The sequence below is a fragment of the Bombina bombina genome, chromosome 4, assembly GCF_027579735.1.
Source record: "Bombina bombina isolate aBomBom1 chromosome 4, aBomBom1.pri, whole genome shotgun sequence".
Lineage (NCBI taxonomy): Eukaryota > Metazoa > Chordata > Amphibia > Anura > Bombinatoridae > Bombina > Bombina bombina.
The window spans coordinates 225,939,443-225,965,809 of record NC_069502.1 but is presented as its reverse complement, the minus strand read 5'-3'; the positions used below and the strand labels follow the sequence as shown (position 1 = coordinate 225,965,809).

The 26,367-nt window shown below is 36.7% G+C and overlaps 1 protein-coding gene across 1 annotated transcript in view; it reads right to left on the bottom strand.

The window, feature by feature from the left end:
• Positions 1–25,815, bottom strand: part of RAB6B (RAB6B, member RAS oncogene family) — a 166,828-nt gene extending 141,013 nt beyond the window's left edge. Inside the window, exons 1-3 of the mRNA XM_053709797.1 lie at positions 25,557–25,815; positions 5,509–5,567; positions 5,005–5,058 (exon numbers count right to left, since the gene is read on the bottom strand). Of these exons, the coding sequence (XP_053565772.1) occupies positions 5,005–5,058; positions 5,509–5,567; positions 25,557–25,626 (183 nt within the window). The 5' untranslated portion in view covers positions 25,627–25,815. The remainder of the gene's footprint in view (positions 1–5,004; positions 5,059–5,508; positions 5,568–25,556) is intronic.
• Positions 25,816–26,367: the final 552 nt, after the last annotated feature.

Sequence of the window (26,367 nt, the reverse complement as noted above, 5' to 3'; positions counted from 1 at the left end):
TTAGCATGGGCTTGCTCATGCTACATCATTGTTACATGCATTTGGTCATTACTTAATTGTGTCTACTCGACTCCATTTGAGGCACCCAGGAAAGTGAAAGGAAGATCCAAGGTGAAGGGTAATATATTCTTCTGTAACGCACCCCTATACATACACACATCAAAAGATTATAGTGTTCTCCTCCTGACTTACATACTACTCACAGACAACTTCCTACATCATAGCACTCATTCAAGCATTAGGACAGATGGATCCTTGGACCATTAATTTAATTTCACATAATGTTAAGGGGCTAAACTCTGACATTAAGCGTAGGACAGCGATCACACAATTCAGATCCTTGAAAGCAAATGTGATCTTTCTTCAAGAAACACATTTTGTAAAGTCTCAGATACCTAGATACTGGACTAAAGATTATCGGCAACACTTTCATTCCACTTCAAATTCTAAAAAACGTGGGGTATCCATACTAATACACTCCTCCTTACCCTTTATACACCAAGAAACAATTGAAGATAGGGAGGGTAGATATCTGATTGTAAAAGGCCAGATTCAGGGCTCTGACATCTTACTCTGCAATGTCTACGCACCCAATGATAAACAAGATACCTTTTTTAGACAAATTACACATCTTCTGACGGGGTGGTCTCACACCAGAACCATCCTAGCGGGTGATTTCAATGTAGATCTAACATTGCAAACTAAAAAACAAAACTCCACACCCACAAATAAGCAGACTAAACAATACAAGAAGATTAAAGTGATACAAGACTATTTAAACACAGGGCTACTGCTAGATTCCTGGAAGACACTATATGGCCACACAAACGACACCACCTTTTTTTCAGCAGCGCACAAAACATATAGTAAACTGGATTACATATTTATCAGCCAATTTTTACAACCCATACTAATAAGCTCTGCCATCCACTCTTGTGTATGGTCAGATCATTCAATAGTACAACTCACACTGGGCAATATCCAAGTACCAAACAGGACGAGATCATGGACATATGACCCAATTTGTTTGAAAGACCCCATGGTTCTTAGTACAATTACACGCAATATGTTAGAATATTGGGACATTAACACGGGGACAACGACTAATCCTATCATGACATGGGCAGCACATAAGACTCACTTAAGGGGTTTGCTTATAAAGGAAAAATCGACTCTCCTCAAAAAATACAATTCTCAAAGACTGGCTTTACAGAAAGAGATAGAAACATTAGAAAAGCAACACAAGCTCACACAATCTCAAATTGTACTGACACAGCTTCAAAGCAAACGAACAGAGCTGGCAGGTATCCTACATGACCAAGCAGTAAAAGCAGCCTTCCGACTTAAGACAAACTATTATATCTATGCCAATAAGCCAGATAAATATCTAGCAAATAGGATCCGCGAACGTATGAGAATAGCTTCCATAGCACATATCCAAACACCTGATGGCACAACAACCACTCACCCTCAAGAAATTGTAAACTGCTTTGCCCAATACTATAGCACTCTCTATGGGGGAACCCATGTAGCCCAATCTCCGACCACTAAATCCATACTAACAAACTTACTGAATGAAGCGCAACTACCCTCTATTTCAGAAAAAGACAGGGACAGTTTGAACCATGACATAACGACAGAAGAAGTACTAAGGGCCATCAAAGACTTAAAACCGGGTAAAGCTCCAGGCCCTGACGGACTGCCTGGAGAATACTATAAACTATTTAAATCTTCCCTGACACCACATTTAGTTAAATTCTCGAACTATATCATGCAGGGGTATGAGATCCCACACGAGTTACTGGGAGCTAGGATAGTCGTAATACCAAAACCAGGTAAAAGCCCACAACATTGTAGTAGTTATAGGCCCATCTCTCTCATAAACCAGGATCTAAAGATCTTTACTAAAATTTTAGCAAACAGATTAAAACATGTTTTACCAAGTATAGTGCACCCAGATCAGGTGGGGTTTGTGACGGGAAGAGAAGCCCCCGACAATGTCAGACGAATAATTACGGCGATAACCCAACTTGACCAAACAAGAACGCCTTCTCTGGTCCTATCTCTGGACGCAGAGAAGGCGTTCGATAGAATAGACTGGACATATATGTTTACAGTCCTGGGTAGAATGGGATTCAGGGGACCCTTTATAGACGCCTTACATAGTATATACTCTACTCCTACGGCCACGGTAAGGGCCATGGGACACCACTCCAAAACCATAGACATAAGAAACGGGACGAGACAGGGCTGCCCACTCTCCCCCCTATTATTTGCCTTATGCATGGAACCGCTAGCAGCTAATATTAGACATTCCCCCGAAATAACCGGACTTAAAATTAAAGACACAGACTATAAGATTTCTCTATTTGCAGATGACGTCATACTGACATTGACTAAACCCCTGACATCCCTTACAGGTCTATATGATATCCTACAGAGGTTCTCCCAGGTATCAGGCTACAAGATAAACATGGAGAAAAGTGAGGCAATGGCCATAGCTTTACCAGCCCACACGAAAAAGTTGATTGAATTAAACTTTTCATTCTCTTGGGTGAAATCACATATAAAATATTTGGGAGTCAAACTATCAACACAACATACTGACCTGTATAAAATAAATTATCTCCCCCTGTATAAAGAGTTGCGGGCAGATATCGCTAAATGGAGATTGCTAAATTTTTCTTGGTACGGCAGAATATCTGCCATTAAAATGAACTTCCTACCTAGGATATTATACCTGTTCCGAACCCTACCTGTCCCAATTCAAAAGACTGATCTCAAAATCCTACAGTCAGAGATCAACTTTTTTATAAATGGCAAGAGACAGACGAGAATTCCTCACGCAACACTGACGAGACATAGACAGTTGGGGGGTGTGGGAGTACCTAACCTACTGGACTATTATGAAGCAGCCAGATTAGCCCAAATTACTTTATTGAGTTCCCCACTGGGGGATGTAGTGTGGAAAACACTAGAATCAGAGATAGGGAACCTGGATTCACCAGACGACCTGATCTGGGACAGACCGCAACATAAACACCAAATTAAACATTGCTCCCCCATCACCACACTCTCACTCAACCTCTGGAAGACAGTAGCATTCAAGAAGGGTGGGATGCCAGAATTCTCCTCCAAAATGCCAATTAAATATCTTATCCCGACTGAATACCGAAAACAACTAGACAAATGGGAAAATAAGGGTCTCTATAGGGTAGGAGACCTAATAATAAATGGCAAACCATTGACCTTCAATCAGACACAAGACAAATTAATACCCTATCCCCTCAAGTGGTATTTATATCTGCAAATCATGTCTGCCCTGAATAGATTCATACCAAACATTAGCAAACAACCCAGCACAACACTCGAGAGGCTCTGCAGCGCTCAAATAAGACCTAAACAATCAATCTCACAGCTATATTTAACATTACAGGCTTCGAGGGAGAAGGCCAAAACACCCATTATGCTTAAATGGGAAGCAGACACAAACACAACTATGGAATTGGGAGAGTGGCAGGACTTGTTTCACTCCTCTTACAGAGGCCTAATTAGTGCTGATTTACGGGAGAATAGCCTCAAAGTCATATTCAGATGGTACTTAACACCACTTAGAACATCCCACTACACAGAGGGGGGGAATAGGAACTGCTACAGGGGATGTAGCACAATCGGAACCTATATACATATGTGGTGGGAATGCCCTGGAGTTGCACATATCTGGACCAAACTATCAGCCCATTTAAGCTCTCTTTTAGAAGAGCAAATACTGTTAACCATGCCTCAGGGATTGTTAAATGCTCCCTTACCAAATTTTAATAAACATATTAATACTCTCATTAGAACACTATGCACGGTCACGAGGGTTAGTATTGCTAGACACTGGAAGGAAGGGGTACCGACATGGCATGAAATATTAGAAAGATTTAAAATGACATACTCCTTACATGAAACAGCAGCAACGATACTGGGCACGACTGACACATTTCACAAAATCTGGTTCTACTGGATCATGCATCAGACTTAGCCTGCTTCACTTGGATGCCACAAATACGGAGAAGTTGACAAGAGAGTGACACACTAGAAGAACTAACCACAAGAGATTATATGGATATTTGATTAATAGACCTTGAAAGACCAAATGCCAAGTTTATTTGTTCAGTTAGTTTTTGTTCGATTAATTTTAATTTTTCTTAGCATACAAAAATGAGATATATACTAGATGATCTGTTTTTTTTTTTTTTCTTTCAAACAAAACATAGCAGACGGGAGACATCAGTTTCAAAAACTTAACATACATATAAGATACCAGTAACAGGCTTGTAAAAACTTGAAAGCAACATGTACTGAGTTTTGTATGTCCAAGTCTGGAAAAATGACTCTGTAAATTATTGTATGATACAGATGTATTGTTGGAAAATGTTATCTCAATAAAAATTATTTTAACATAAAAGAGGACACACTGAGGCCGAATTATCAAATGTCTGTCGGACCTGATCCGCCATATACTCTCCGCAATACACTCTCCATATTCAGCATTGCACCAGCAGCTCACAAGAGCTGCTGGTGCAACGCCGCCCCCTGCAGACTCGCAGCCAATGGGCCGCCAGCAGGGAGGTGTCAATAAACCCGATCATATTCGATCGGGTTGAATTGTGGCGATTCCTGTCCGCCTCATCAGAGCAGGCGGACAGGGTTATGGAGCAGCGGTCTTCAGACCGCTGCTTCATAACTGCTGTTTCTGGCGAGTCTGAAGACTCACCAGAAACACAGCCCTTCAAGTTCCGTTCGGAGCTTGATAAATGGTCCTCATTGTATTAATGTCACACCTAAATATTATCATAAAATGACTTGGAAGAACCCTGATATCACAATTAAGAAATATGACATCAAAGGAAAGAGCCATAGCATCACAATAAAGAATCATGACCTTATATGAAGAATGACCACTTTCTAAACCCTCCATTGGTTTTATCATCAATAACAACAAAAATAAAAACTCACCGTCCGATCTTCTAGATACATTGTTTTTGAGAGAAAGTCTATTCCAATTGTAGCCTAGAGTGAGAAGGTAAAAGAAGAGGGTTATAACCATTCAATTAATTGAATGGAAACTTAAAGGGACACTCAAGTCAAAATTAAACTTTCATGATTCAGATAGAGTAGCAATTTTAAACAACTTTCCAATTTGCTTCCATTAACAAAATGAACACAGTCTTTTTATATTTACACTTTTTAAATCACCAGCTCTTAAGGCCGCTGCTTCTTAACTCCTGTTTCCGGCGAGCCTGAAGGCTCACGTGGAAACAGGGTGTATACAGCCCCATTCAGGTCGTGATAAATCGACCACTAAGCGCTATTGTATTGCCTTTTTCTCATGCATCTGTTGATTATGCAAATCTACTTTATTTACTGGTCCTTTAGTCGGTTGCTGGTATGGGGGAGTGACCAGGGCTTTGGAACCTAAGAATAAAGTTTTTATGCTCAGTGTAAGATATATATTCTTACCTGGTACGTGTGGTCGAAACTGTCATACATAAACCTTGTGATGAGCGATGTTTTTCCAACTGTAAATTAGTAACAGATCCACATTAGTTTCTACAACTGAAACCTCACGTTGCAATAAATGATGTTAAGTGCATTATGGGAGGAGATAACATTTTGAAGGCACATTAAACCCAAACATTTTATTTTGTGATTCAGACAGAGAATACAATAGTAAAAAAGTTTCCAATGTTTATCTATTATCAAATTTGCTTTTTTCCATGGTATTTTTTGTTGAAGAGGCACCTATGTAGGTGTCTGGAGCACATGCCAGGAAATAGTGCCATCTAGTACTCCTGCTATTGGATAAGATTTCTGCAAAACTGCTGCCACATAGTGCTTTAGACACGTGAACACTCCCTGTTTTTCAACAAAAGATACCAATAGAACAAAGACTATAGAAGTAAATTAGAAAGTTATTTAAAACTATATGCTCTATCTGAATAAAGAAAAAACTTTTCTGCATATTTAATCAAGTGCACATTTATGCATTAATCAGTAACAGTGTATGTGTGAGTCTAGCAGAGGACATGCAAATGGTTTCTGTCTCTGATGAAACAATAACAATAACGTGTATTACAAAGTTGGCGAAAATTATGTGACATAGCTTTACTGCTAGAATGTCCCTTTAAAGTGATGTTAAACTTAAATTCCCTATAAAACATTTAATGAGGCATAGTGAAAAAGACTTTTGCAGTTCACATTCATTATTTAATTTTCCTGGTTTACCTGTAATTTGTGTATAATATTATAGCTCTTCCACTGCCCCAGAAAAGCTACAGTGTATTACGTGCAAATCAGAAACCTGACACTCCTAAATGCAGCACAGAGACTACTTGTTGACCACACTCTCTTGCTCCAAACCCTCCAATCCTTAAGCATCTGTGACACTGTCCTCTTGTGGCTCTCTTCTTATATTTTTAACCGGAGCTTTAGTGTAACCTTCTCTGGCACATCCTCTGCCCCTTTACCACTTTCTGTTGGGGTACCACAAGGCTCTGTCCTTGGTACCCTTCTCTTCTCAATTTATACATCATCCTTAGGTTCCTTAATACAGTCCCATGGGTTTCAATACCATTTGTATGCTGATGATACCCAAATCTACATCTCTGCACCAGACCTATTCCCTCCCTTACTATCTCGTGTCACTAACTGTCTTTCTAATATTTCATCCTGGATGTCTTCTCACTACTTTAAGCTAAATCTCTCAAAAAACGGAGCTCCTTATTTTCCCCCTTCTTTCGCAATCCCTACCCTCAACTTTTTCTAACTGTGGATAATAACATGATTACCCCAACCCCACATTCACGATGTCTTGGGGTCACACTTGACTCACATCTCTCTTTCACTCCATATATCCAGTCTTTTGCCAATTCCTGCCGCCTTCACCTTAAATCATCTCCAAAATTCTCCACTTCCTCGCACAAGACACAACTAAGACTTTAATCCACTCTCTCATCATTTCCTGCCTTGACTATTGCAACTCCATCCTCTCCAGCCTCCCTAGCTGCAATCTATCTTTATTAAAAATCCATAATAAATGCCTCTGCCAGGCTAATCTTCCTTACATGTTCCTTACATGTTGCTCCTCACCTGCTGCACCTCTCTGCCAGTCCCTTCACTGGCTTCCTCTAACCTCCAAAATAAAACACAAAATCCTGACTCTTTAAAAACTCTTAATAACACTGGTCCACCCAATGGGGCTGAATTATCATTGTGCGATATTGCGGATCATGTCCGCTGCACATCGATAAATGCCGACAGCATACGCTCTCAGCATATATCATTGCACCAGTAGTTCTTGTGAACTGCTGGTGCAATGCCGCCCCCTGCAGATTTGCGGCCAATAGCATGGCGATGTCTTTCCACCGCCTCAAAGCAGGTGGACAGGTTATGGAGCAGCGGTCTTTAGCGGAAACACAGGGTATCAAGCTCCATACGGAGCTTGATAAATATGCCCCTATATCTTCAACCTAGTCTCCAGATACTCTCCCTCCCATCCTCTTCGCTCTGCTCATGACCTTCTTCTCTTCTCCTCAATTTTGGCCTCTATTTTGTGGATCTCTCTGTTTCGCTCCACAAAACTCTCTTCTAGTTTACAAACAGTCAAGCACTCCTTAAAAACTCTACTGTTCAGGGATGCATATAATATACACTAACATTTTCCTATATCAGTCCCTCTCCTATTTCAGTTATCCACTTGAACCCCCTTAGCATGTAAGCCTAGGAGCCTAGCTGCTTTGTAGATCACCTTCATGAGAGATGATTTACTACAGTGAAACTCCTGGCAGGGCTCTCATTCTCTTTGTCTCCCATGATTGTTACCTTGCATATTAGATCCATGTTTTTTAGCGCTGCAGTATCTGTTGCTGCTCTACAAATAATAATAATAATAATAATAATATGTGTTTTATTTATATTTGCCCCCTAATCTGCCTTAGTAAATAAGGTAAGACAAACAGCACTCAGGAGACATGTCAAGTGCATGCCTATTACTGCCTTTGTAGCAGATTCAAGGTCCATTCATATCCTTATTTTTAGCCCTGTGTACGTTTACTTACCTGGTCCTCTGGACACCCAGTACTGGTGTGTCGTTTTATCATGCACAGCAAGCCACTCCCACAGCAAGCCACCTCCTGCTATACTGATCCTTTACTGTCACTTAATGCAAATCATCATTAAAACAGGCAGCAGGATTATGCTGCTAAGTGTAGGAGAGGGTTTTATGTAATCTGGCTAGTTTGGAATGAATTGAAGTACTTGTTGAGGTAAGTGAGGTAAGCTTTACTCTTATTTATTATATTTCTTATGCTTATTTTATCATTTTTAAATTTCAAAGCCCCTTTAAATGGCTAAATGTAGCCACCAATAAGCAAGCGCTTCCCAGTTTCTGAACCAGAAATGGGCCAGCTCCTAAGCTTACATTCCTGCTTTTTAAAATAAAGATAACAAATACACCTACCCTCCTATGTTTCTCCTTACACCGTTTGCTTCCCCCTCTTCTTCTCCCCCTTTTTTTTTTTTTTCTCTCCCTTCCCTCTTCCCACCCTTCTCTCCCCCCCCAGATCACATACTATTCCATTACTACCTTTTTGCAGATTACATGCGCTCAAAGCTTATACTTAAATACTTACATATATATCACTGAGATAACTACCCATTCTGACTGTTCATTACACAAATACCCCTCTTAAAAAGAAACTGAGACTGTTCTGATTTACTACCCAGATCATTGTCCTTACACCAAGTTGTCAAAAAGATATAGAACTTAGACACTACACTACTGGAATATACATTCGCTGTAAAGTGGAAATGACTCCATTATATATTGTCAATATCTTCTTTGTTTATTCAATTATCTCATCACCGAAATGTTGTTGTTTTATTTTTGTCTCAATAAAAAAACTTTTAAATAAAAAAAAAAAATAAAGATAACAAGAAAATGATGACAAATTGATAATAGGAGTAAATTAGAAAGTAAGTTGCTTAAAAGTTTATGCTTTATCTGAATCATGAAAGAAAAAAATGTGGGTTTCATTTCCCTTTAAGATGTTGAAGTGGTTGTCTGGAAAGCTGACTAGTTCTGTTGTGGTTTTGGGTCTCATTTCAGGATTACCTAAAGTTTCCATATGCCTTTTGATCGTGTAAGAAACTGAACTTATTGATCACATGATTATGGGGCATTTGATTGGGTATTAATGGACTGCCTTAGTCATGAGGCATCCAGTGATAGCCTAGTGAGCCTGATGACATCATGCATCGCATCATGCCAGTGTCTAGGATCCATTTAGTATACAATTACAGTGACTGACTGTCACAGTGATTGCATGCACAGTAACATTTTATATTTGACTGTTACTGTACTGTTGCTGGATAGCATCACATGCAGGCATCCAGCAACAGCATGAGATACACACTGATCGAAGAGTATATCTCATGTAATGGAGGCACTCCAATGACAGGCATGCAATCACAGAGACAACTGTTAGCCTAGAGTGGCTACCAAAATGTTATGTCTGCAATGCCTCACTAGACAGGCCTGTAGAAATAGTGTTGTCTTACTCCTGTCTGCATGGCTTGCCCTTTAACAGTCCAGGGCACTGTCATTGTATAGAGTACGACACCTGTCCTTAAGGGACTTAACAACAGATGTTGTACCCTGAATGAAGTCTGTCATTAAGGGGTTAAAGCGTTATAGGGGTTGAATTATCAAGGGCCAAATGGCCCCTGCTCCCCCTGTTTCTGTTTCCCCCTTTTTCTTAAGACAGCTGCTCCTTAACTGAATCCACTGCATCTGAGTGGTGGACAGCAATCAAGCCGATTGAATACGATAGGGTTGATTGACACCCCCTGCTCGCGGCCAATTGGCTGCGAATCTGCAGGGGTGGCATTGCACAAGCAATTCACAAGAACTGCTTGTGCAATACTAAATGCCGACAGAGTATGCTGTCGGCATTTAGTGATGGCTGGCAGACATGATATGCTACAGCGTATCATGTCCGCCAGACATTTATAAATCGGCCCCAATAGAATCCAACATTTTTCTTTCATGATTATATTACTGAATGTGCTTAATTCTCATTGTATTGTTTGAAGAGCATACCTAGGCAGGCAGTTTGCATGTGTCTTAAACACTAAATGGCAGCAAACACTCTTGTACATTCTTAACATTGTTAAAATATTCTTGCAAAACTACTGCCACATAGAGCTCCAAATACTTACACGCTTATGAGCCTTCCTACCAGCTTTTCAACAATGGTTACCAAGAAAACTATGAAAATTTTATACTAAAAGTACAATCCAGACGGGATGGTCCTGCTCCCTAGAGAACTCGCAATCTAAGTGGTAGTTGGAGACATTAGGTGGGGGAGTGGCCTGTAATGAGTGATGTAGGCCATGGACAGGTAATGATGGTGATGAGTTTCTGATTCAGAGGGGTACATTTATGAAGCTGCTTTTGCAGCTTTTGAGGCTATGGGAAGCGGGCTTGTATGAGCGAGACTGCAGCCACAAATTTAAGAAGCAGAAACTGCTTAATTTTCCTCTCCACCACCTCACAGACACTGGCTTGTTTGGGTAAATTACATGCTCTACTTTTGCCAAGTTGGTTGCCCAGGAGCAGGAAGCAGCATTGTACAAGAAACCTCTTGTGCAAAAATTTCGCCATGTGATGCAGTATTCCATCTGGACATGTTCACTACTTTCAAACCTGTCTGCCTGCAATCATGATTAATTTTGCCCAGAGACATGGGGGTCGAATTATCATGTCCTCCGCACATGCCGACATCATACGCAATGCTTGTGCAATACCGCCCCCTGCAGATTCGCGGCCAATCGCCCGCTAGCAAGGGGTATCAATCAACCCAATCGTATCTGATCGGGCTGATTGCTGTCCGCAGCCTCAGAGGCAGCGGGCGAGTTAAGGAGCAGCGGTCTTAAGACCGCTGCTTCTTAACTCCTGTTTCCGGTGAACCTGAAGGCTCGCGCAGAAACAGCTGCATACAGCTCCATACGGAGCTTGTTAAATTGGCCCCATGGTATGCTTCTCTAAAGACACATTAACCTGTTTCTTTTACTTTCTTGCCTCAGTTCTCTTACTTCTCCATTGTCCTTGTGTACTTCTTTAGTATGTAAGCACATGAGCCCAATATAAGCTATTGATCACCTTGTGTAAAAGAAGAATACTTAAAGGGTCAATCCGGTCAAAATATAAATACACATAGATGAATTACATCTTTGAATTGAAACATATTTACAACATACATGTATTGACAAAAATGCTTCTAGAAAAAGTTATCACTGGTTTAGTGTTAACATGTTTCTCTGCACGTGCATGTGAAGCATAGCTAGATATTCTCAGTGAACCAGCATTTTAAATACTGCAGCTGCTCAGAGCACAAGTGGGGCTTGTAGGGTGTCAACAATTAACAAATTGAGTCATGACTAGATGGTACAAGCACCTTATGCTCTCTGAGCAAGTGCTGTGTTTAATATGCTGGTGCACGGTGCATACTTAAATACACTTTTGACACAGCCATAACTTTTATTAGAAGCATTTTTGCTAATAGATGTATATTGCAAAAATGCTTCTATTCAAACCTAAAATGCATCCATTACCAATAAGATGGTAATTTATAGGCAGGGCCTTTACCTCTTTGTTGTCTGTGCTATTTGCCTTTTACTTTTTCACTCTGTAAGATACACCTAATATTATAGCACTGCAGAATATAATGTATTTTATAAATATATGATGATGATTATAATAATAAAGATAAGACCTTTTATTTTTATTTATTTTTTTGCTCAAGTTTTGGTTTTATTTTACATCACAAAATTAATCCATTAGTGTGGATGTAAATTTCTTCCAAAATGTTTTTTCTAGAGCTATTTATAATAGTCGGGGTTAACTTTTAAAGAAACCTTATCTATATTAGGTGTCTTATTCTATATTGTAAAAATAGATATATAAAGAACAGCGCCAAGTATTTTATCTTAAAGGGACAGTCAACACCAGAATTTTTGTTGTTTAAAAAGATAGATAATCCCTTTATTACCCATTCCCCAGTTTTGCATAACCAACACGGTTATATTAATACACTTTTTACTGCTGTGACTATCTTGTATCTAAGCATCTTCTGACCACCCCTAATCACATGACTTTTAGTTATTATCTATTGACTTACATTTTAGCCAATTAGTGCAGTGTCTGCCACAATCCACGGGCATGCTCACAATGTTATCTATAGGGTTTACCTGAACTAGCTCTCCCCTGCTGTGAAAAGCAAATACAAAGCATGTGATTAGAGGAGGTCTTCAAGGGCTTAGAAATTATCATATGAGCCTTCCTAGGTCTAGCTTTCAACTAAGAATACCAAGAGAACAAAGCAAAATTGTTGATAAAAGTAAATTGGAAAGTTGTTTAAAATTGCATGCCCTATTTGAAAAATAAAAGTTTTTTTTGGACTTGACTGTCCCTTTAAGGCTCCCTTACAGGTAATCTTCCCTATGATTACCGTTTGATAATAAGCAAATAACAAAATAGATAATAGTTTGGGAGCGCTGAATTCTAAATAAGATAGTCTGGAGACTGATAAACAATTTAACAGAAATACATTTATTTAAAACATTTATAAAAATTATAAGAAAAATTGACCATGGGACGTCTCCCTTTAGGGTTAAAAATGAGACAATGTATAAAAAACAATGTATAAAAAAGAGCGCTCTAATATATTTTCTAAATAATTCCACCTTTGTAGGATACTACATTTATCTTTAAATTCCACCTTGAATCAGATATTGTTTAGCGGCAAGAGCATAGATTTTTAAAACATTTAGCAGTTTCGGCTTTTAGTCGTCGACTTAATACTGCTACTTTGTACCAGAAAGAGACAATGTCTGTTTCACAGTCCAATATAATGTTATCTTAGGCTGATTAAGTTGTTAGCTTTTTGTAGCAATGTCTCTTGATATATTGTATACATGCAAAGTTAGAGAGGAATAAAACCCATACACGCAGGAGCGTGGTCCAGGTTTTCGATATTGGTGATAATTGTGCTATACACAAAAAAAAATATTAAATCCACACCGAACTATTGCAAGTACAGCTAACTTTGCATGTATACAATATATCAAGAGACATTGCTACAAAAAGCTAACAACTTAATCAGCCTAAGATAACATTATATTGGACTGTGAAACAGACATTGTTTCTTTCTGGTACAAAGTAGCAGTATTAAGTCGACGACTAAAGTCGAAACTGCTAAATGTTTTAAAATTTTTCTTATAATTTTTATAAATGTTTTAAATAAATGTATTTCTGTTAAATTGTTTATCAGTCTCCAGACTATCTTATTTAGAATTCAGCGCTCCCAAACTGTCTGCGCAGTTCAGACAAACTCTTGCCGCGAGGACCCGGCAGCAGCTCAGCTGTAAGAGGCGCGCGAGGACGAGAGAGAGAGAGAGAGAGAGAGAGAGAGAGAGAGAGAGAGAGAGAGAGAGAGAGAGCTTTCTTAGCTTTCAACTAAGAATACCAAGAGAACAAAGCAAAATTGTTGATAAAAGTAAATTGGAAAGTTGTTTAAAATTGCATGCCCTATTTGAAAAATAAAAGTTTTTTTTGGACTTGACTGTCCCTTTAAGGCTCCCTTACAGGTAATCTTCCCTATGATTACCGTTTGATAATAAGCAAATAACAAAATAGATAATAGTTTGGGAGCGCTGAATTCTAAATAAGATAGTCTGGAGACTGATAAACAATTTAACAGAAATACATTTATTTAAAACATTTATAAAAATTATAAGAAAAATTGACCATGGGACGTCTCCCTTTAGGGTTAAAAATGAGACAATGTATAAAAAACAATGTATAAAAAAGAGCGCTCTAATATATTTTCTAAATAATTCCACCTTTGTAGGATACTACATTTATCTTTAAATTCCACCTTGAATCAGATATTGTTTAGCGGCAAGAGCATAGATTTTTAAAACATTTAGCAGTTTCGGCTTTTAGTCGTCGACTTAATACTGCTACTTTGTACCAGAAAGAGACAATGTCTGTTTCACAGTCCAATATAATGTTATCTTAGGCTGATTAAGTTGTTAGCTTTTTGTAGCAATGTCTCTTGATATATTGTATACATGCAAAGTTAGAGAGGAATAAAACCCATACACGCAGGAGCGTGGTCCAGGTTTTCGATATTGGTGATAATTGTGCTATACACAAAAAAAAATATTAAATCCACACCGAACTATTGCAAGTACAGCTAACTTTGCATGTATACAATATATCAAGAGACATTGCTACAAAAAGCTAACAACTTAATCAGCCTAAGATAACATTATATTGGACTGTGAAACAGACATTGTTTCTTTCTGGTACAAAGTAGCAGTATTAAGTCGACGACTAAAAGTCGAAACTGCTAAATGTTTTAAAATTTTTCTTATAATTTTTATAAATGTTTTAAATAAATGTATTTCTGTTAAATTGTTTATCAGTCTCCAGACTATCTTATTTAGAATTTAGCGCTCCCAAACTGTCTGCGCAGTTCAGACAAACTCTTGCCGCGAGGACCCGGCAGCAGCTCAGCTGTAAGAGGCGCGCGAGGACGAGAGAGAGAGAGAGAGAGAGAGAGAGAGAGAGAGAGAGAGAGAGAGAGAGAGAGAGAGAGCTTTCTTAGCTTTCAACTAAGAATACCAAGAGAACAAAGCAAAATTGTTGATAAAAGTAAATTGGAAAGTTGTTTAAAATTGCATGCCCTATTTGAAAAATAAAAGTTTTTTTTTGGACTTGACTGTCCCTTTAAGGCTCCCTTACAGGTAATCTTCCCTATGATTACCGTTTGATAATAAGCAAATAACAAAATAGATAATAGTTTGGGAGCGCTGAATTCTAAATAAGATAGTCTGGAGACTGATAAACAATTTAACAGAAATACATTTATTTAAAACATTTATAAAAATTATAAGAAAAATTGACCATGGGACGTCTCCCTTTAGGGTTAAAAATGAGACAATGTATAAAAAACAATGTATAAAAAAGAGCGCTCTAATATATTTTCTAAATAATTCCACCTTTGTAGGATACTACATTTATCTTTAAATTCCACCTTGAATCAGATATTGTTTAGCGGCAAGAGCATAGATTTTTAAAACATTTAGCAGTTTCGGCTTTTAGTCGTCGACTTAATACTGCTACTTTGTACCAGAAAGAGACAATGTCTGTTTCACAGTCCAATATAATGTTATCTTAGGCTGATTAAGTTGTTAGCTTTTTGTAGCAATGTCTCTTGATATATTGTATACATGCAAAGTTAGAGAGGAATAAAACCCATACACGCAGGAGCGTGGTCCAGGTTTTCGATATTGGTGATAATTGTGCTATACACAAAAAAAAATATTAAATCCACACCGAACTATTGCAAGTACAGCTAACTTTGCATGTATACAATATATCAAGAGACATTGCTACAAAAAGCTAACAACTTAATCAGCCTAAGATAACATTATATTGGACTGTGAAACAGACATTGTTTCTTTCTGGTACAAAGTAGCAGTATTAAGTCGACGACTAAAAGTCGAAACTGCTAAATGTTTTAAAATTTTTCTTATAATTTTTATAAATGTTTTAAATAAATGTATTTCTGTTAAATTGTTTATCAGTCTCCAGACTATCTTATTTAGAATTTAGCGCTCCCAAACTGTCTGCGCAGTTCAGACAAACTCTTGCCGCGAGGACCCGGCAGCAGCTCAGCTGTAAGAGGCGCGCGAGGACGAGAGAGAGAGAGAGAGAGAGAGAGAGAGAGAGAGAGAGAGAGAGAGAGAGCTTTCTTAGCTTTCAACTAAGAATACCAAGAGAACAAAGCAAAATTGTTGATAAAAGTAAATTGGAAAGTTGTTTAAAATTGCATGCCCTATTTGAAAAATAAAAGTTTTTTTTGGACTTGACTGTCCCTTTAAGGCTCCCTTACAGGTAATCTTCCCTATGATTACCGTTTGATAATAAGCAAATAACAAAATAGATAATAGTTTGGGAGCGCTGAATTCTAAATAAGATAGTCTGGAGACTGATAAACAATTTAACAGAAATACATTTATTTAAAACATTTATAAAAATTATAAGAAAAATTGACCATGGGACGTCTCCCTTTAGGGTTAAAAATGAGACAATGTATAAAAAACAATGTATAAAAAAGAGCGCTCTAATATATTTTCTAAATAATTCCACCTTTGTAGGATACTACATTTATCTTTAAATTCCACCTTGAATCAGATATTGTTTAGCGGCAAGAGCATAGATTTTTAAAACATTTAGCAGTTTCGGCTTTTAGTCGTCGACTTAATACTGCTACTTTGTACCAGAAAGAGACAATGTCTGTTTCACAGTCCAATATAATGTTATCTTAGGCTGATTAAGTTGTTAGCTTTTTGTAGCAATGTCTCTTGATATATTGTATACATGCAAAGTTAGAGAGGAATAAAACCCATACACGCAGGAGCGTGGTCCAGGTTTTCGATATTGGTGATAATTGTGCTATACACAAAAAAAAATATTAAATCCACACCGAACTATTGCAAGTACAGCTAACTTTGCATGTATACAATATATCAAGAGACATTGCTACAAAAAGCTAACAACTTAATCAGCCTAAGATAACATTATATTGGACTGTGAAACAGACATTGTTTCTTTCTGGTACAAAGTAGCAGTATTAAGTCGACGACTAAAAGTTTTAAAATTTTTCTTATAATTTTTATAAATGTTTTAAATAAATGTATTTCTGTTAAATTGTTTATCAGTCTCCAGACTATCTTATTTAGAAGAGAGAGAGAGAGAGAGAGAGAGAGAGAGAGAGAGAGAGAGAGAGAGAGAGAGAGAACCATCTTGTAGAGTGTATTAAATTGTATACAACTCAATCATTTAACTTTATTTTGTCACCAGAAATAGTTAATTGTGCCTGTTGTATCCCAGATATACAGAAAATGTCAGTACTACAGTTTTAACTGCAGAAGATAAGAAGTTCCGCAAGGTAAGATACAAATGCCAAGTCACCCTGCAAGTTCAGCCCATATGAATGGGTTGTAGTTGTAATGAGCAAAACCGGCTATTTTGCATACACAATTAAACATAAAGGAGTAATTTGCCATATATTTTATACTCTGCAGCTGGTTTAACAAGTCATTGGAAACACATTAAGAGGAAACCAATTTCACAGTACACTATGCCTTTGTAATTGTTCGTTTAAATGTTAGGTTCCTTTTTATTTTCCATGCTCCGTTTATATAAAATTAATTAAAGATAAACTAGACTGTAGAAAAAGATATAATTCACACAAAATAAAAGGTTTGTTTGCAGCAGCAACACAAAATGTCCAAAAGTTCTGTCAGTCTCTTTGTTCTGATATATGGTAACATAGCAACAAAGACAGAAGGGACTTCAGCTTTTCTGAGAACATTCCATGGAGACTTTGTTTAAGAAATGTCCTTTATCCAATATATAGGGAGGACAGAAAATATCTATAAATAGAAAATGAAATCATACTAAATATGTACCTCCCTCTACACACAGGAATATGTTTCTAAACCAAACAAGTTATATATCATTTTCAACAAACAATAGAACATTACAGGGACAGTTTAAAGGGACAGTCAACGTAAAAATTGTTATTGTTTAAAAAGATAGATAACGCCTTTACTACCCATTCCCCAGCTTTGCACAAAAAACATGGTTTTATATATTAATATACTTTATAACCTTTAAACCTCTACATTTCTGTCTGTTTCTAAGTCCCTAAAGACAGCCCCATGATCACATGCTCTTGTATTTTTTTTGCATCAGGGGAAGCTAGTTCATGTGAGCCATATAGATAATATTGTGCTGATGCCTGTGGATTCTAACAACACATCACTAATTGGCTTAAATTCAAGTCAATAGATAAAGTCAAGTGATCTGGGGGCCGTCAGAAGATGCTTAGAAACAAGGTAATCACAGAGGTAAAAAGTGTAATTATAACCATGCTTTCTGTGCAAAACTGGGGAATGTGTAATAAAGGGATTATCTATCTTTTTAAACAATAAAACATTTTGTCTTGCAAAAATAAAATGGTCTGGTTTGGAAAAGCATTTAATTTTAGCATTTGTATCCCTTGCAAACTATTGTTTTAGTCCCCACAAGGTAGTTAAAAACATAGCTAAAGTAATGCCAGAGAGAGCTGCAGCACAATGCAAATCCTAAACAGGATACAATTTATGGATCATAAAGAAAACTATCAGCCCCAGAACTCTTGAAAAACGTTCGCTATGATCAAACGATAAATGAAAAAGCCAATCTATCATTCACATTGTAACATAACATAATATAATTCTTACAAAATGATAATGACCTTTGTGCACTCCCGTATATGATTAGCTGCTATATGAGTATGCTGCTTCTAATTGGCTGACCAGCCATAACCTGCATAATACAATGTGTATCCATTAGAACTTCCCTTTAAAGTGATTAAAGGTCACAGGTTAGTTTGTGCTGCGTGCTTTTATCACGTCTGTATAGTAGATCTCATAATGTTTTAAGCCATCATAATTCTAAAAGAAAATGGGATATCCCTTTTCATAAATGTTATATTTTAAGTATCTTCTATTATAAGTATAGGTTTTGCAAGCTTGGAGAATCTGGCAATTGATGGGAAATTGTAGCACAAACATGTAAGAAGATGTACAAATTTGGTACCCTGTTTTGAGAATACAATTATATGTGGGAGGCTTTTTCTATGTAAGTTAATGACATACCCACTCTTACTAACGTATAGTTTTTTACAAAAGAATATTTGGGTCAGGTTTGTGTTATTTATATTGAATTTAATAAAAAAAAAAAAATGTAATATGTGTGAGAAACATTTTATGAAATAAAGAAATAACAGCGTATGTAAATAACAGTACAGGTATAAATCCCCAAATTTGGAATTCCAAAAAACACACTTTTTTTTATTAATCATTTTTAAAAAAATCTAATTTTTACAAATACATTTTTTTCCCCACCAGTAAGTCACAATCTTACAAAATTCAAATGAAATAGTATGTAAGCTGTATTATGACATGCAAATATTGTCTAAATGCAAGATATTGTTTAAGATGTCTCCTATTTTACAGATGCAAATATACAAATAATCCAACATCTAAACTATTCCAAAGTCCAACCCTTTTCTGGTACCAAGCAGTTTGGACAAAGGGGTTTGTACCCATACAACACACTCCCCTGTTTTTTAAACAAAAAGGGTTAACTTTTACTGTACAATGAATAATCATAATACCTTACACACATCTACACTATAAATATTTTCATTTTTTTAAATCTCGCTAACCAATTCATTTAATTTAAAAAAATATATATGCAAACATATTTTATCTATAGATTTAATTTGTAAAATTACTTGTACAGACATTTATAATAAACTCACTTTGCTATAGAAGACTCAAAGAGCACATTTGGCAAAGAAAATTAAAGCACTTTCTGAATTTTAAACAATTGTCAACCTTTAGAGAATAAAGCTCTAATACCTGATAAAGTTATTTTGTTCATGAAAACTCTGGTCCTGCTTCTGTAGAATGAGATAAATCCCAGAATGCACCTCTCTTTGGCATTGGTTGTATAGCTGGGATACCCTTTAACAATTAACCCCAGACTAATACAGATCATTAGAATTCTTCTCAAAGACTGTGTCCTTCCATGAACTGGCTGCTATAAAGAGAAAGGTGATTGTTCTGCATTCACCTAGTGTAACCAAAGTGTAACCAACCATTTCAGCTTTCTACTTGTGTCTCCTCTGAGCGAATGACAGCTCTGTTATAGAAACAGAAATACTGTCAGCACGAACATCCTATTTGCTGGAAAACAGATTCTGTTTGACATTATTATTCTGTTGAGTGCTGTATATTAGAGGGAAACCCTATTTTGTGTAATTAATTACAGAGTAGAAGAACCTTGCAGCTTTGTTGAATCGTATAACCTCATGGGAGTAATTCCAGCAACGTTAACTAAAAAGCAACATTTTAATAGAAAAAGAAATTAGGTATGGGGGAGAGGAGCAGTGATGCAGAAAAGGTGGAATGAAGAAAGAAGAGGGATACAAAATGTGCAAACTTAAAAGGTTATTTAAGATGATACACATATACACACACACACATATCTATACTATAATCGCATTTGTAACGTGTCCGTTGCCATCGCCAGTTGCGCACACATCCTCAAAGGAATGTTGGCTGGGCGAGGCAGCCAAAAGAATCCACCTGGATGCAGCAAATCACTGCAGGTGGATTCTTTCACCACCCTACCATTTTCTGAATCCACCTTGATGCAGTGTAGGCAAACGAAGCCTTAAAAAAAAACGCAACCGCCCACACGAAACAACAAAAAAACACGTAACCACCCGCAAGGAATAAAAAAAATCTAACCGCCTGCACAAAGTATAAAAAAAAAAACCTAACCTCCCGCACAAAGTATTAACAGACACTAAAACCACCAACCCCACATCGCAAAATAATAAAGTAATTAACCCCTAATACGCAAATAACATAATTAAAATATTAACCCCTAAACCGCCAACCCCCCACATCGCAATAAACCTAATTAACCTATAAACCGCCAAACCCTCACATCGCAATAAAGCTAATTAACCTATTAACCCCTAAACCGCCAAACCCCCTCATCGCAATAAACCTAATTAACCTATTAGCTCCTAAACCGCCAACCCCCCACAACGCCAATAACTTATTTTATTACTAACCCCCTAACCTAACACCCCCTAAATTAACCCCAATACTAAGTTACACTTTAAATAATAAAACCTAACATTAAATTACAAAAAATAATCTAAAATTACAGTAAAAAATAAACAAAATTATCAAAAATATAAAAAATTAAACCTAATCACTATGAAAATAAAAAAGCCCCCCAAAATAAAAACACCCCCTAATCTAAACTAAACTACCTATAGCCCTTAAAAGGGCCTTTTGTAGGGCATTGCCCTAAGTTAAATAGCTCTTTTACATTTAAAAAATACTAAGTCTACCCTAACAGTAAAAACACCCCACCCAGCAAACCCTCCAAAATAACAAACCTAACACTAAAAAAACCTAAACTACCCATTGCCCCATAAGAGGCATTTGTATGGGCATTGCCCTTAAAAGTGCATTCAGCTCTTTTACTGCCCTTAAAAGGGCAATCAGTTCTTTTGCAGCGCATTAAAACCCTAATCTTAAAAAAATAAAAAATCCTAAAACTAAGCCCCAAATATATACTCACCATTCCTGAAGTCCAGCTGAGAAGGTCTTCTTCCAGGCGGAGAAGGTATTCTTTCAAAGTACTAGTAGGAAAAATGAATGATGGATCTAAACGGCAATGCTGTTTTATTTACTTAATTAAACCGTTTGTGCTAGATTACAAATGGCAAACAATTGCGCAAGGGTTTTCACGATCATTTGCTTGCCATTAAAATTGCACTCATATTACGCTAGAATCATTACCACGATTTCAGAGCTGTTGTTAACTGTTTCGCACAATTAAAATGTCACAACACAAAAAATATTGCACAAAAATATTATAAGGGATCAAAGATATGAGGTCTCAGGTCTCAGGCAAAGGACTTTAACATTGAGATACATACATATACATGTCTAAAGATGTTTATGTGTGTGTGTGTATATATATATATATATATAGATAGATAGATATATGTATATATACATACGCATTTATGTATTTATATGTGTATATATGTATTTACAGACCTATAAAAACATAAATATGTGCATTGGAGCCCTTTGCTGTTAGGTAGATGAAATTCTAATGCAATTAGCGCTATAGCGGAAGTGCAAAATACAGCTCCTCTTGTAATCTGTCCCTTTACAGGGTTTTGGAGATTAATGTCCCTTTAAGATGGAAAAATAAAGTAGAAGAACCTTTATACCAAAAGAACAGGAAGTTACCGTGAGAGAGAGATACAGACTTTTGAACCATTATTCATCAGCTTCATGCAAAAGCATTATTGATTATTGATTACAAAGTATGCGGGGTTTTTTGTTAAGAAATGGAAGATATACTTCTTTCTTAGTAAGCAAATTATTTTGGAGCATCAGTTTTTCATTTCACTATCAAATTAGGCAATTTTAAAATACCCTTTTAGTGAAAGAAAATAATTCATTTCTGGCCTTTCATATGTATACATATACAGCTTCCCCACCCTAGTATGTTTCTCTACTGTAAAACATTATATCAATATAATCAATGGATTGCTTTTTACTTAAACACCATTAATATTTCATCATACACAGGAAAAAGCAGCAATTAAATCGTAAAATATCTTGCATGGGGTATGTTAGCGTTGTTTAAGCTGGTATTGAAATTAACAGGAAATATATTTTGTGCACAAATTATCCCCAGGGACAGATTGCTAACTGGATAATAAGGACAACTCCCACAGCTGTATTAGTTTTTAGCGACCTCACAAAAGCATAAAAATATAAAGTTTTCAGCATCTAATGTACAAAAAAAGGTGATACATTTTAAAATACCTTTTAGATACAGCAAAGGAAAGAGTAGCGATTATACCACTTTATAGTACATTTTTTCTGTGCTCTAGCACCGTTTTTAGAGGGTTATACACAAATATATTCCTTACTATAAGGGAACATTTATCTTCCTAAGTGTAATTGACTTGTAATATACAACATTTTAAATAAAAATATTTCACTAAACGTTATGGGCTGTTAGGTGCCCTCTCAGACAATCCCCCTCATAAGCCAATCACAGTGATGTTATAAATTGTACTGAGCAAGGTTGTATTCAGATTTTATGCTGCCCTAGGGCCATTCTAATATACTTCCCCCTCCCTCCTCTTCTCATTTACTTCTTTTTTCTTCCTGCTTATCTTTCCGTCTAATTGATTTTCGAGGTGGCCACCAGAAAGGGAGAGCCAGGCACTGTCAGTAAGGATAATTTTATGCTTACAATGACAGGATTCAGGCCTTAGTGATTGTCTGCTGACCCTTTAAATTTACCTTCCTAGGCCTCAGGCTTCTTGGACTTTGGACAAAAATACCTCTGTTGATTTGTTTTAATCAGAACAGACCATGATGGCAATTGACAAAAATGAATTTTGTGTGTGTATCTATCTATCCACACGCAAGCACACAGACCACTCCTGTGGTCTGACAAGTGGGGATACTTGAAAAGATCTCACAGTTTTGTCTCCACTATAACTTAAACGTATATATATATATATATATATATATATATATATATATATACCAGATTGAATAAGAAAGGCACTCTCCGTATTTGATCAATCCAATTTTGCTTAGATGAACGTTTTCGGTGTTACCCCCGTCCCACAATGCATTGGGAACTTTGTACTAGACCATTATAGACAATAGACAACAGTAGATAAGTCTACTAACCTGCTTATTAGCTTATTATTATAACTGCTCATTATACTGTCTATCCTTTTTTAAGACAAGGCTGTCCTACTTATGTGAAGGGCCACACTGCAATCTTTTTTCCCAGTGAAAGGACCAGTGAAAGAAATACTAGTAATTCCAGACAATATATATCAACAACCTTAAAATGTTCAAAACTTTATTTGGATTTAATGCATAGATGTAGAATACAACACTTCATTATCAGAAGACATTTGCTCCTTGAAGGGATAAATAAAATGAATGCCAGATAAAATGCATTGGAGGGCCACAATGTGGCCCCAGAATTTAGATGGACAAGCTTGTTATTAATGGTTTTGTGTAATGGATGGCATGCACATGAGAGTAAGAGATTTTTAAACACTTTCTGCATGAATCCACTATAGCATAAGCCTCTGTAGTAAACCATAAACTAACAGTATCATTTAAGGGTCTGTGATCAGTCATCCTTAGTTCCAATAGCTCATACCCCCCGATTTCCATTCAATAACCATTCTTTGACAACTATTGGTGGAAGACTTCAGAAATAAATTACATTCCTGAGGTCAAAAGGCCTTTAAATATTATTCCACAGCTTTAAACTTTGACCCCAGCAGGCAAAGTAAAAAATAAGAATTGAAATGTCCTTGGTCCAATGCTATGAACGTAATCTATAATGCCTTTATTACTGCTTGCCATAAATCTCTTCAGAGATACAAGCAATATTGTATTTGACTTTAAAAAGAACTATTCCATAGAAAATATAACTAGCTCATTATTAAACTTATATGGTGTTCTAATGCAATAAATAATTATCTGTGTGTATATATATACTGTATATCTATGTATATACATTGATATATTTGTGTCATATATATTTTATATTTATATATATATATAAATATATATATATTTATATATATGTATACACACACACACACACAAGGACATCATCTCTCTCTCTCTCTCTCTCTCTCTCTCTCTCTCTCTCTCTCTCTCTCTCTCTCTCTATATATATATATATATATATATATATATATATATATATATATATATATATATATATATATCTATATATATATATCTATATATATATCTATATATCTATATCTATATCTATATCTATATATATATATATATATATATATATATATATATATATATATACATACATATATATATATATATATATATATATATATATATATATATATATATATATACATATCAGTCCACATTAAATAAGCTTTTTCCACCATTTGCTAACACAAGCCCACAGTCTCATGTGCATCTCTTGTTCATATCCCAAGAGTAATTAAGGGCGTGTCCAGCTCACAGACCTTCTCTCATATTGTTGAAAGCCTGAAAACACTAATATTTTATATATATACACATATATATATATATACACACACAAATATTACACAGGCATACATACAAACATATATCCTGCAGCTTCAAAGATGTACATTGCCAAAGTAAAATTGAATATTATTTATTGCAGTGCCCTCTGCACTTATATGAAGCTTATACCTATAGACATGAGCCATACATCCAGCCTAGCATATCTGGCATTACCATTCCAGCATTAACAGTTTTTTTTTAATTAATCTGAGTCATAAAAAAACATTACTTAAGCTGCAATTATTTGAAAAGAGTAGTGCCTGTATTTCTTATGCAGATTCTAAGAAAAGAGTGGAAAAAACATCAGTAATACTGGCACCAAATATGAGAGACTGGGGGGAAAAAAATCAGAGAGGGGGTGACGATCTGCGTCAACATGGGAGGGGTTAAATCCTCACCTGCACCCACCTCTCTTGATATTATTGGGTTTTTAAATTTATAAGGAATAATCTCATTGATGAGTATAGGCAGAACCTGCAGGTATGAAGCATGCAGAGATATGACTTGTTTAGGAAAATGTCTCTATAAATGTTTATGCAGCCACAAGGATCTTTCAAACATGGTTATGCAGATCACTACCAGTATGTTTCATATCACAAAGGTTATCACCTTTAATAAAGCTACAAGGTATTCCCATCACAGTCACCCCTATTTATAAGACTCACCGCTTTGTTCCCCAAGAAAAACCAGCTTGAATTTTCTCAGAGGGTTTCCAAAATCTCCCCCTGCAGACATGATGCTCAGGGAAGGACCAGGAGACAGGACCAGGGCGGGCAGGAGTAAAAGCAGAATCCCTTCCCGCAGCCTGGGATTCAAGGCACCTGGTCCTGTGTGTGCAAAGAGGAAAGGATGCTGAGGGGATGCTGGAGAGAAGGGAGGGGGAGGAGGGTTAACAAGGAGGTGTCTGCAGTGTGATATGAATGAGTTAATTCTTCAGTACCAGGACAGGGAGAGCAGGGACTACTGTAGGTGAATAAGGATGCTTCAGGCTGCTCTGCTCAACATCTCTCTCCCCTCCCCACCCAATACACAACACGCCTGCGTATTCTCACTCCCACACCCCCCACCCAGGCTATGCTGATGTCAGTGAACAAGCTATTCTACAGGCTCAAAGGAAAAGACACACAGAAAAAAAGGCAGAGGATTCTTGCTGTTAAGACACCTGCAGTGCTTTACTTTATAGCACAGCTGTGAGAGAAGACAGGGAGATGTGTGAAAACCCTGAAATGGGTTTCAGACCAACTCGCATCAAAAGGAATAAATGTGTAGCACATTAGATAGGAATCCTCCTAGGTGTTAAGCACAATAATATAATGATGTCACCGGTGACCCCTAGTTATATAAAAACAATTGTATTTATTTCAGGGGTGGAAAAAAATCCCATAACTTGGAAGCTCCTGGTCATAAAATTGTAAAACAAATATATTAGCTTCATGAAACACTTCTCACTAGCTAAAAAAGTGTGTGTACTATGTA